General features: G+C 34.5%; 1 protein-coding gene across 1 annotated transcript; it reads left to right on the forward strand.

The window, feature by feature from the left end:
• Window positions 1-3,799: 3,799 nt before the first annotated feature.
• Window positions 3,800-10,596, forward strand: LOC120637198 (eukaryotic translation initiation factor 2-alpha kinase 1-like). Its single transcript, XM_039908899.1, has 3 exons — window positions 3,800-4,101; window positions 7,989-9,337; window positions 10,233-10,596. The coding sequence occupies exons 1-3, from the start codon at window positions 4,044-4,046 to the stop codon at window positions 10,584-10,586; spliced, it is 1,761 nt and encodes a 586-aa protein (XP_039764833.1). The 5' UTR covers window positions 3,800-4,043; the 3' UTR covers window positions 10,587-10,596.
• The last annotated feature ends 2,721 nt before the right edge of the window (window positions 10,597-13,317 follow it).

Here is a 13,317-nt window from a genome sequence, read left to right on the forward strand (position 1 = left end):
CACGTGTAGAAGCACTGATAGTAGGCGTTAAATAAAGTTATTTTGACTTCCAAATCTACGTGCCAGCATGTTACACCGAATCGAAAGCGCCCTCCTTTCCCTCTCAATGTCGCTGTCATCCTTTAGATGTTCCGTGAGAACATGTCCAAGGTATTTGAATTTCTGTACAACCCGAACTGCTTTACCATTTAAAATGATTCCTGGGGTCCTATCCGGACCTTTACATGCCTTGAAAATAAGCATTTCCGTTTTGTCAACGTTATACTTCAGTCCGTGTGCATTGGCATAATGCTCGCAAACTGAAAGTAGCTTTCTGAGGCCTTTAATAGACGGACTAAGAATAACCATATCATCAGCATAACTTAAACTATTGAAACATACTCCATTTTATGTGGTATCCGATTTTGGTTTCCCTCAAATTCAAAATTCAAAATTCATTTATTTCAAGTAGGCCTAATATAAGCACTTTTGAAACGTCAAGTATGCATGTTTGTGTGACTCTACCACCGGTTCGGAAAGCAGATTCTACCGAGAAGAGCCGGCAAGAAACTCAGTAGTTGCTCTTTTCCAACATCAACATTTACAATCATTTTGCTATCTTGCGGGAGATGAGAGCGAGGCTGGCTGCTTCCATTCTACCTTGTCATTGAGGAATTCATCAAATGTATAGTAACCTCGCTGTACTAGATGCGTTTTTACACATTTTTTAAATGTATGCATTGGTAGGTCAAGAATTTCCTTAGGAATCATGTTGTAAAAGCGTATACTCAACCCCACAAAGGAGTTCTGCACCTTTCGCAGACGATATGCAGATATCACTAATTTATGACCGTTTCTGGTAAGTCGATTGTTAATTTCAGCTTTTGATTTATAAAGATTAATATTTTGCCTCACAAAGACTATATTACTATAAATGTATTGCGAAGCTACTGTAAGAATACCTATTTGTTTAAATTTTTCACGAAGCGATTCGCGTGATCCAAGTTTATATATTGATCGTACGGCTCTTTTCTGTAGTATAAATATACTTTCAATATCTGCAGCTTTTCCCCACAGCAAGATCCCATAGGACATAATACTGTGAAAGTATGCGAAATAAACAAGCCTAGCTGTTTCAACATCGGTAAGCTGTCTAATTTTCCTGATTGCATATGCAGCTGAGCTGAGTTTACTCGCTAGGCTTTCTATATGGGTACCCCACTGTAGCTTACAATCTAGGGTCACTCCTAGAAAAACAGTGGAGTTTTCTATTTCAAGTGTTTCTCCATTTATTATGATGTTTTTATCAATTTTTTTTACGTTAGGCAAAACAAATTCCAAACACTTGGTTTTTTTGCATTTAAAAGTAAGTTATTAACAGTAAACCAGTCTGACACATGTGACAAAGCACGGTTTACGTCGTCAAAATTATCTTTGTTTCTATCAGTCTTAAAAATGAGAGATGTATCATCTGCGAACAGTACAATCTCACAAGTGCCCCTGACATGGTGTGGCAGATCATTTATATACACCAGAAACAATAAGGGACCCAAAATTGAGCCTTGTGGGACACCCATTAAGGCAGATGATCCCTTAGACTTTATGTCTTTTACGCATACCCTTTGAACTCTATCACTTAGATAAGAGGCAATTAAATTGAGTGCAACGTTTTTGATGCCATAGTGGCTTAGTTTTAATAACAACGTTTTGTGTTCAACGCAATCGAATGCTTTGGACAGATCACAGAAAACACCAATGGCATTCTGCGAACGTTCCCAGGCATCGTACACATGTTTTAAAAGTTTAGCGCCTGCATCCGTGGTGCTACGACCTTTAGTAAAACCGTACTGCTCCGGATGTAGTAAGTTATTTACATTGAAGTGATTCAAAAGTTGATTTAATATAATTTTTTCAAAGACCTTACTAAGAGTTGGCAAGATTGAAATAGGCCTGTAATTGTTAAGGTCATTTTTATGACCGGATTTAAAAAGGGGTATTAATTTACTACATTTCATTAGGTTCGGAAAAATACCCATATCAACACATTCATTAAAAATTACGGCTAGATAAGGGGCAATAACGTCAATAATGTTAGAAATGACCATCACCGACATACCCCACAGATCACCGGTTTTTTTCAACTTTAATAACCTGAAATTCTTTACAATATCTTTTGCAGATATATGTTTAAAATTAAATAAAACATTGCACTCTTTAACATTATCTCTCAATATACGCTGAGCTGCTATTGGTGAAGAGCTTAGAGAATCTGTTAACAAAATGGGAACATTCTGAAAGAAGTTTTCGAAAGTATTAGCAACCTCCCTGTCAGACGTCACTTTATTGTTATCAACAATAAGTTCAAAATCCACATCACGAGATTTAGTTTTTCCTGACTCGTAATTAACTATTTTCCAGGTTGTTTGTACTTTGTTATCAGATTTCATTATACTATATTTAATGTGTAGCGATTTCGCATTAGTGCAAACATTCTTAAATATTTTAGAGTATTTTTTTACGTGTTCTACGAAAGTTGGAGTATGATTAAATTGTTTTTCATCATACAGCTCATACAACTTCTCCCTACTTTTATATATACCTACAGTAGCCCAGTCACTAAATTTTAATTTATTACTGACATTGATGTGCTTAAAGTTGAATACTCTATTAAATTCGTTGTTTATAGTATTAAATAGTGCACTATAAAGACTGTCCGGATGAAAATGTTCGCACGCAATACCAGGGATTTTCGCAGAAATTTCACGTTTGAATCGCAATAATTTAGTCTTAGTTATTGGCCTACACTTTATAATTTGTCTGCTTTTATTGATAGTATTTAAAACAGTAATAAGTTGACCACAATGATCTGACCTTAAATTATTAATTATTCTTTTTTATCTAAAATGTCACAATTGAAAAAAATATTATCTAAGCAGGATGCTGAAGTTGCAGTTACTCTAGTAGGTTCACTAAAAGTGTGACACAAATTAAAACATTTAAATAAGTTAAGCAATCTAGCAGTTGTTGCATTTTCTAGTAAAATGTCGTCATTGAAATCGCCACATACAATTACTTTTTTAGTAGAAAGAGTTCCTCTATCAAGTTATTAACATAAATATTAAAAAGATCCGGATAGGTTATCCCTCCTTGCCGAACACCGTAGTCTAATTTGTAAAAATTAGATGTCGCGTCGCCCCATTTCACAGCATTAGTTTGGTTGCCGTACCAGTGTCTCAACAAACCCACAATTTCGTTGGGGACCTGAGACTGGAACAGTTTCTCCCAGAGAATATCATAATTTACCAGGTCAAATGCCCGGCTCAGGTCAAGGTGTAAAACTGTATCGTGTCGATGGCTGAGTCCGTCGAGAGACCAGGTCGGAAACCAAATTGTGCATCATCAATAACCACATTTTTAAGCAGTTCAGGTTGTACTAGGCGCTCCAAAATTTTACCACTTACCGTACCCAGGGAAATAGGACGATAGTTAAGTTTTAGTTTAATTTAATTAAGTTAGCTCATTAAACTTTTTCAGCGTTTTCTTTGTACTATATACGTACTGTAAGAATTTGAGTTAGTGTTTTAGTCCTTTCCACCATATTCAGCACACTCAAATTAAAAACGCAGAAATAGCAAACGATGAAACTGAAAAAAAAGTAGCGACTAGAGGAAGTGCAATTTATAGAAATGCCAACATGAACGGACCACAACAATTTAACGTTGTTTACATCCTGTTTGAATAACAATGTATATGTTATCTGTGTCGTTGATTTATATTTTATGTTCTGTGCTTTCTATTTTTCTACTCTGTGATGTTTTGCTATTGTATTTTCGTAATTTTGTAAAAGATTTGTCAATATTTTAATTTTTAGCTGTAATTCGTCTAAATTAAGGCCCGCGGTTGTGATCTTGTGTTTAAAATGCATTACCAGTCAGTATTGACCAGCGAAACAATGCTTTTAGCGTGATAATGATTATCAGAGACTTTAGTGAAGGTAAATCGTGGATACAACATCTAGGCCACTAAAGAAATTAAGTTACGTGTGTGTGCTACGGGATAAACCAATGGATAAAAAAGAAGATAAATGGGAAGTGCTCACCACTATTAAATCTTTTGATTTAGGTAACTATATTTTCTTATTGTTGTTATATTTTAACACTATAACCTTGAACATAAATTTTAGTTTGTTAGCTATAGGTAACATCTTCGTCCTCTAATTTTTGCTCTGTAACTTTCTATGTTCTAAAATTCACATAGATGTATTGCTGCTGAGCTGCGTGACATAAGGTTATACACACAAACAAATTTTATTTATTCATTAGGTACCCATATACTTCTTCACGCGTGCATCGACTTCTGCGTGGTTATACCTCACAATATTTATTTTGGAACATAAAAGTATGCTGATTTATACTGCTGATAGATGATGAACAAGAATCCACACATCTGAAAATTCTCATGATGGATGTTATGATATTGAGTAGACAATCACTCAATACCCAATACCCTCACAATACATTGATAAACAACTATGAGCCCCCTCTGAAGGTCCATGGAATGCGAGTCAATGATGCATTATACATGATGGATAAAATGACTTGACATTTAATTAAGCTTAAGATTAACACATAGGATATTTTTTAACCTAATAATATTTTCCTGTTGAAGCCAAACAGCCAATTCTACTTAAGTTTAGTATGTATACTATTTCTTTTTATATTAATCACATTTTACAGTAAAGTTATTTTCAACACAAGCCCACCAATAGGTTGATAACATAAGCGTTGAAAGTAAACAACTGTATTTAGAGATGAATGTGAATTTTCCAAATCATTTGATCATTATTAGGAATAGAATAGAATAGAATGGAATAGAAAAACTTTATTGCAACACAACACAATAGGAAAAATACATAAATATATAATAGTAATATATAAATTTAGTTGTGTATAGTTGGTGTATCTTGCGATAATAATAAACAGTTAATACATACAGTCAAAGGTCTGGTTTGATTATCTATCTAGTCTAATTGCCAAAATGCTAAACCAGCTTTTGAAGGATTTCATCCTCTTATAAAATAGTTACTCGAGTGATGCATGCGGAGCTGCACGTGGCTTGCAGGAAACAGCTGGCCATAATATTTTATTGTGAAAATGTCTACAAGTGGGACCTATATTCATTGATTGAGTGAATCATTCATGATTGATAATGATTGGCCTTGAAATAATAAGACACTGAAGATGTTAATATACTTCAATGAAATAATATTGCCTACTATTTACTTATTCTTTATCTATTTACATCTCAGGAAATTGTTACAACATTCCCAATATAAAGAGTAAAAAATACAGCAGAGATTGCTATGTACCAAAAAATTAACAATATCCCATATCTTGCTGTCAAAAGAACAATTTAAAAATGGAACATGCAAAAGTGAGTCACTAGCATAAGCCCTCATTGCTCATTGTAATAATGTTGCAAAATGAGAAAATCTGACTCTTGACTGTAATATTATAAAAAAAAACAATATTTCTTTAAGTAGATACAAACTCTACAATGTATGTTATCAAACTCAAAACTGAATATCAAAATTATCTTAATAAAGTTTGCATAGGTCAAAGGCACTTTAGATGCATATATACAATTTTTTTCCGTTATAGTTAGGTAATAGTGATAACTACATCATAAATTCAACTCTATATAATATAATACATCAGCTTTTAAGATGTGGACACATACTAAGAAAACGAAACCGAAAGAACAAGATGGGATGAAGTTTTATGAAAAAAAATTGCATAACATCAATTTTGCATCTGTATGAATGTATGGATTTGTGGACAGATACTGCTTGTATGTTATAAATAAAACAGAAAACCACAGTGACCACAATAGGTTAGAAATTTCAATGTTGGCAATTTGAATGTAATTTATATAACTAATGATTTATTGCAAATTGTTATTTGATAGTGTGCTCATTTGCATTTGCTAATTATTTAGTTTTTTTAGGTAAAAGATTAATATAATAGATACTGTGGCTCTTTGTGAACCAGTAATAGAAAATTATTTTAAAATTTAAATTCATTAGTCATTAATCAAAATAAATAAGATATAACATTATGTCGCCCCAGTATTCTTTCTGAATAAAAAGTTTTCAATTCTCCAGCTATATTTGTGCCTATTTTCTTCTAGATTCGTGCATTCTATGTATGGTTGAGCCGAGCATAAGTAATAAACACATACACTTTCGCATTTATAATGTTGGTATGGATTTTATTGGAGACTAGCTGTTGTCCGCGTTCTTTGTCAGAGTTTATTAAGGTTTCTTGTTTCCTGGGATAAAAGGAAGCCTATGTTACTCACCGTCCTATTCACTAACTCTATGACAGAAACAAGTTGATTGATTGCTTAGTCAGGGTGTAAAGGAAGGACAAACAAACAAACACACTTGCGCATTTATAACATTTGTATATGGATATGCTTACACTTGACATCAATCACATCTGATGTAATGCTAGATAAGGTCTAGGTTTAACCAAACCTGGCTAGAAAATTTCTATTCCCTGTTGGCAAAAGAAATCTCAAATACAAAACTTAGTGTGGAAGACTAAAGTTTATGTACTTTATACCTATGTCAAAAGAGATAAAAGTATTTTTCTTGATGCGAATTAATTTAATAGTTTAAAATGAAGAGTATTAAATTTGAATGTATTTATTGCTTCCTATTTTTGTCTATAATGGATTCTACTTAAAATATGGATATTTTAAGTAGAATCCATTTTTTACTTAAAAGATAGATATATCGGTCGCGGACTTTTACTTCGAACTTTTTAAGAGTAAAAACAACCATACATTCGCCATCACCATCATCCCACATTGAGAAGGGTTTAGGTTAGGTAGTATTCGACCACGCTGGCGGATTGGTGTACATAATTTTATCTCTAATAACTCTTAACAATTAATGCAGGAGTTCTCAGATAGCTGTTTTTTCGGAGTTGCTTTAAACTTATACGATAATGACTTATACAATATTCTGATGTATTCTGACCTATATTACTGGAAAGTTTTATAAAAATCCTTAAAGTAGTTTTTGCGTGAAAGAGTAACAAAACATCCATCCATCAACCTGTATTCGCATTTATAGTACTTATAGTCGTAAAAATGTAATAGGCCCGTTTTGACATTTGTCATCGCGGCGTAACTAGTTATGGAACCATAAGACTCTGTACCCGATACTCACGATAAATAAATTCAAGTTTGTATCAGTACTTGATTGATATTATTATGTATTGTAAAGTGTTCGTTCGTTCAAAGTATTCCTTTAACTTCACAACCAATACGCGTGACTGGCTGTAGATTATACGTCCACTTTTCAACATGTTGAAACAGAGTTAGTACTATATAACAACAAACACAAAAATCGAGTCAAATCACTATGTTTAAATTGATGTCCAAAATAGAAGAGACATAGTTAACGTAAACAATATATATCAAACTTAAACGAGCGCACAGTCAACTTTACAAGATGAGGAACGAAAAACTGCGCAGTGCACGCGGGGACGCTTCAGTCATGTGCCGCTTGGTCAGATACATCATCTCAGACTCATTATTTAGAACCCATTTTGAGAACCAAGCTCATTCTTTGCAATAAAGATAACTACACAATATTTAATTTCGATATTCAGTAAAAAAATGGTTACAGCTCTAGTATAAAAAAAAAAAAGACTGAGAACGTAACTGTTTTCGGAACGTTTCGCAACAATTATAAATTGCATGCTACTATGAAGTAAGCGCAAAAAGAATACTCGCGATATATTCTTTCATATTATTTAACGTCCCAAAAAAATTTACGTATTTTTTAAAACACTGTATGTAATTGATTTTTATTTTTTTGTTTCTTTCAGTTTCGTTCCAAGTTACATTCTATGGTCTTGCACAAATGTCAAAACGGGCCTATTACATTTTTCCGACTATAGTAGGATGTTAAAATGTGACTCATTATTTATTTGCAGGTATAGCACGCAACAGCCACCATGAATCCGTGCTGCACCAGAGCTCGCAACAGATCGAAATCGTCCAATCGGCGGCGACCACACCGATTAGCCTCCTAGTCCAGTCGCTCGTCAAACAATTATGCGCATTACTCGAAAAGGACAACTCCAGAGCCAACCACTTGTACAACACAATCTGCGAGAAACTTCACAGCATGAACTTGATAGATGACTCTTACGCTATGGGGGAATTTGAGGTCATGAGGAGTCAGTATCAAAGAGCGTTGTACCAACTTGTAACTGTAGCCAGCGGGGCGGAAATCCCTATTACCCTACCGGTGACGTGGCCTATAACTAGATCCGGGCTGGAATGGTCACGTTACCACAAGGAATTTGAGGAGCTGTATTTCATAGCTGGAGGAGGTTTTGGCAGTGTTTTTAAAGCACGACACAGGTTGGACGGAGTTGAGTATGCTGTCAAAAAAGTTTATATCAAATCCTCGGATGTCAACTCTATTATGACGCATTTAGCCGAAGTTAAAACCATAGCTAGTCTGAATCACCCTAATATAGTTAATTACAAAGCTGCCTGGTTAGAACCCATGGTAGAGTCCACAGTTAAAAAGAAGAGAAAATTCAAAATGGATACTGACAACGATGATTTTTCTCTCGGTTCCCACCAATTATCCTCAGTCTATCCAAACATGATGAATTCATTCAAAACTTACAACTCCAAGGACTTAACGAAAAACCATAGCCAATCTGATTTCACGATATCGTTTAAAAATTCGAATAGTTTCGAAAACACAGTCAGTTCCGAAGAAATAGATACTGAAAGCGATGAAGACTCCGATTTCGAAGAACAAAATGCCGTATGCAAGCTGCTATCTGGGATGGAATACGAAAATTGTTCTCGGGTCAACCTCAAATGGGCGACTCTGTATATACAAATGACATTCTGCCAACAGACATTAAAACAGTGGTTGGACGAGCGAAATAACCACATTGTACTAACGCGGAAGAATTCTGACGATATGACTCTACATCATAGTGATTCAACTGACAGTAATGACTCTCCAACTCTTGAAAATGCTTATCCAAACTATCCCATCGCTTGGACACGCATAGACGTTCTGGTTGACATGTTCACTCAGCTTGTCAGAGGGTTGCACTATATTCATTCGCGCGGTATAATACACCACGATGTGAAGCCGAGTAATGTCTTTGTGGAGCAGAGTGAGAATGGAATGTTGGTGCAGCTGGGGGACTTTGGCTTGGCTTGTCCGTTGCAGCAATCTCACAGCGGGCTGGCGCTCGGGACTCATATGTACGCAGCGCCGGAGCAGCTTGATGGACAATGCAATCCTAAGGTAAAGGTTTATTTTATATTAGCTAGGTAGCGAGCTAGTGCCCGCGATATTTGACCGCGTTTATAACTGGTTTTTTTACAGATCCCGTGGGAATTGTTTATTTTCTTTGGACGTAAAATGGTGTATGTTACTTACTCTCCATTCTTTCAACTAATTTTATGCCAAAAAGCCAGTCGATCGGTTACTAAGTTAGGGCGTGAAGAAAGGACCAACAAACAAACACGCTTTTCACGCATTCATAATATTATTAATGATTCGCATTAAATTTTGGTCTTTAGAATGTCTAGAAATTAACATGTGATTTAAAGAAAGCTCTTTTAGTTTTCTCCAAGATTAATTCTTCATGACAATTTGGAGATGTAAGTGCAGATAAAACTTACTATACCACAATATAAAGTAGTTGTAGCCCGCGATTTCGTCCGGGCTTGTTTAGTTTTTTTTTTAAAGAATTCCATGGGTACAGTTTATTTGTACGAGCTCAAAAAGTTATCCAATATTTATATTTCAAGCTATATCTATGCAACAATATAATAATTCGGAAACGGTACTCTGTGCTTTTCCGATAGGAAGTTTCCGATGTCAATATCCAACATGCAAGATATTTCTGAGCCAAATTTCATCAAGGTTAAAACATGGAAAACTAACAAATAAACGATCGGAAATGGCCGTCCCGGGTGCTGACTACGGTTTCACCTTATCTATCATACTTTTCATTCCTTATCACAAATCCCTATCACTATTCACTATATATATATATATACATAGCAGATATACGATAATACAGTGTAATACTTCATCTAGAATAAAGTTAAATGCCATTTAACAAAAATCGTTGTGTTAAACTGAAAAATATTAGTTGTTTCCAATAAAGTTAAGTTTATTGTTTATTTTCCAGAGTGACATGTACTCCCTTGGCATAATCCTCCTGGAGATGGTGGAACCATTCAGCACAGACATGGAACGCGTCAAAACCATCACAGACCTCCGCAAGGGGCAAATACCTGCACACCTCACTGCCAACTATCCTAAAATAGCTCATATCATCGGAAAACTGGTTCAGAGGCGACCCAGTAGACGTTTGGACACCAATCAGTTGCTAGAAGAATTGAAGTCACTCTCGGAGAACAAAGACGATACGATAAAACAGTTGAAGGAGGAACTGGAGGCGAAGAACGAGGAAATAGAGAAATTGAAGATGATGCTGGCTAAATTAAATAATAAAACGCAGTGGACTAGCCACGATTGTTGAACGACATAGATGTGCGCAGTATATTATTGAATATGACCTTCCTTTCCACCAATATACCATACCATAACATACCATAATATACCATAACATATACAATATAACATTACCATAGTGTATTATGAAATCAAGATTCGCCATTTCCCTGTTTCTAACAAATTTTTATACAGGGTTAAATAAAAAGTAGCAGAAAGCTCTCTGCCTGTAGTTGTTTACATTGAAACTAATAACTTTAATTCTACGACTTTTTTTAAGTCGGTAGTTTGCGATTCAATATTCAATATTTTACTTAGAGACTCTACTTGTAACTACTCTGTGATGTAACATCGGTAAGCGCGCGAGACATATTAATTATGACAGTACAAATCTGCCTTCGATTTATGTCCCGACGAACGCAATTGTATTTACAGAGGGATCCTGTCTTTCAACTTTCGTGTCAAGCTATTTGGAGTAAGAGTTGGCGCGTATGACCTATTTTTTACCTTCGCAAAGGACATATACCCGGCCACCTCAACGCAAAGGAACAAAAATGGCTCATAATTAAACTAGTCCAACAGCCCTGTAGATTTTTAGAGACCAACTAGCGTTTAGAATTCAAAATTTTTAATGAAAAACTTGTCATTAAAATAATATTATTAATAAAAATAAATTGTAATTGGAGGTAATTTTCATTGTTCATTTGTGTCTTATTTTAGTACCACATTTTAGTGTAAATGTAGACTAATTTGAGTTTTAAAGTGGGGTACATAAAATCCATTTCACTTCTTACACTTTCACACCTTACTGACCTTTGATTATAAGCCTAAAAATTCTACACTATGGATACTGTTATTTGTTCTCTCTATGGAGGGTAGAGGTAAGGAGAGTCATCTGTGTATATGAAAAAGTGTCGTCAAAATGTATTAAATTAGGATGGCGCCACATTTGTATCAGGGTAACTCTTAAAAGAAGCGCCAAATATAAATATTGTTAGAGTAGGCTTGAAAAATAAACAAGGAAGTATGGAGATACAAGGAAGTAAGGTTATATTTACCACAATATTTTGTACAACGTAAGTTGTTGAAATTCTCAATAATTAACTACTTTAGTCGATAATGACATTAAATTTTTTAACTCGGCATACTTCAATTCATCTACGATTGCTACATTCATACCATACCCTGTGCATCCACCAGCGCCATTGTGGAGGATTTTTGAACTGTAATTTAGCGCATACACTGGACACTTTTTCAACTTTTCTCCCATATAAGATGACTCTCCTTACCTCTACCCTCCATAGTTCTCTGGGACGAGTTTGTGAAGGGTTCGACCAATGAGGATACAAACACTTTCAGTATCTTTAATATAAATAACACAATGTTAAAATGGATTGCTTAACTTAGTCCAATTACAACATGTAGTCACAAAAAAATCACAAAATTGTTAGTTTATCTGAGGATCTTAAGATAAAACTGAAGAAGTTATGATGTTGGTGCATGCCTGACATTTCCATAAACTCTTGCAGTATTATTATTTTATTAGGATTTAATAAAGTAAAATGAGTAATTTCCAACGCTTACCTTTTAAACTGACTCGTAACTGTTAATTTTTTGTCAATGTCAGACTCAGTTGTCAATCAGCTGTGATCTCTTAAAGGTGTTCCATTGTAAATTTTGATTGAATTATGGACTTTTGAACGTATAAAGAAACTGACGTATAATGTTTACTACTAGATGGCGCTAACAGTCGTGTATAGACTGGTAAAGATTTGAATCTTAATTTCAGGATCGGCAGACAGGTCCGTGGTTAATGCCCGAAATTAATAATCTATTGTGAAATATTAAGACAACAGATTCAATTTAGTAATGCTATCCTTTTCCTACACTTACCTGTGGATAGAAAGATAGAATAGATATAAGATTTTAAATCAGATCTAATGTTTATATCAGGTGTCGGGTTCTGAAATTTTGATTCGTAGTCTAAGATAAAATATTTGGAAGTTATCGAGCAATTTCAATAATGTCTATCAAAATTCAACTTACGTGAGTGTACCCTTTGACTGATTTCCACGTTAGTAAAATGGAGTAATGTAAATATAATATTAAATAAATATGAATAATGTTTTTAAAGTTGGTAAACTGCACATGTAATTTTTTTTTACAAACGTTCCGCTATGAGCGTTGGCTATAGAAATGTGAAGGAATTTAAGCTTTAAATCAAGGTTATTAAAGTTCATTTTACTATGTCGTTTTATATTTCGTAAAAATGAAATATTCTGAACAATAGTAGTTGGGTAGTGATCTGTTAAATATATCAAAATATTTTAGTATTATTTTGTGACTAAAATACATAATGAGATTAATTTATTTTTAATAAATCTCAAAATTGTGGATTTACTATTCTGGAATGTTACTTAATACTTCTCCTTTATAAGTGAGTCTTAAGCTTATCGCACATCTTGTAGGCCTTGTCGAATTAAGTTTGTTCGCACTCAAGAAAGGAAGCTATTCTATTAATGGCAACTTTTACAACAAACGTAATGTATAATTCATTCCAATACGTTTAGAAGTGTACTTTTAACATGACTGTGTCTTTTGCCTTCATTTCATGTCAGAAAAGCACACACCTAATTCGAGCTTGGAGAAATAAAAATGCATTGCGATGGTCGTGTACAGGTTGTGCTGTGCGCACTCGTGTTTCGTGCCAGATGTGCGGTCAGCTTTAGCTTCCCATTTTAATATTATTTTGATGCAAT

This window comes from Pararge aegeria, chromosome 3 (genome assembly GCF_905163445.1).
Source record: "Pararge aegeria chromosome 3, ilParAegt1.1, whole genome shotgun sequence".
Classification (NCBI taxonomy): domain Eukaryota; kingdom Metazoa; phylum Arthropoda; class Insecta; order Lepidoptera; family Nymphalidae; genus Pararge; species Pararge aegeria.

Bases quoted from the DNA above. Each gene is read 5' to 3' on its own strand.
- LOC120637198 (XM_039908899.1), top strand. From the start codon at position 4,044: ATGGATAAAAAAGAAGATAAATGGGAAGTGCTCACCACTATTAAATCT. The intron at 4,102-7,988 runs GTAACTATATTT...ATTTATTTGCAG, and splicing joins TATTAAATCTTTTGATTTAG to GTATAGCACGCAACAGCCAC. The intron at 9,338-10,232 runs GTAAAGGTTTAT...TTTATTTTCCAG, and splicing joins ATGGACAATGCAATCCTAAG to AGTGACATGTACTCCCTTGG.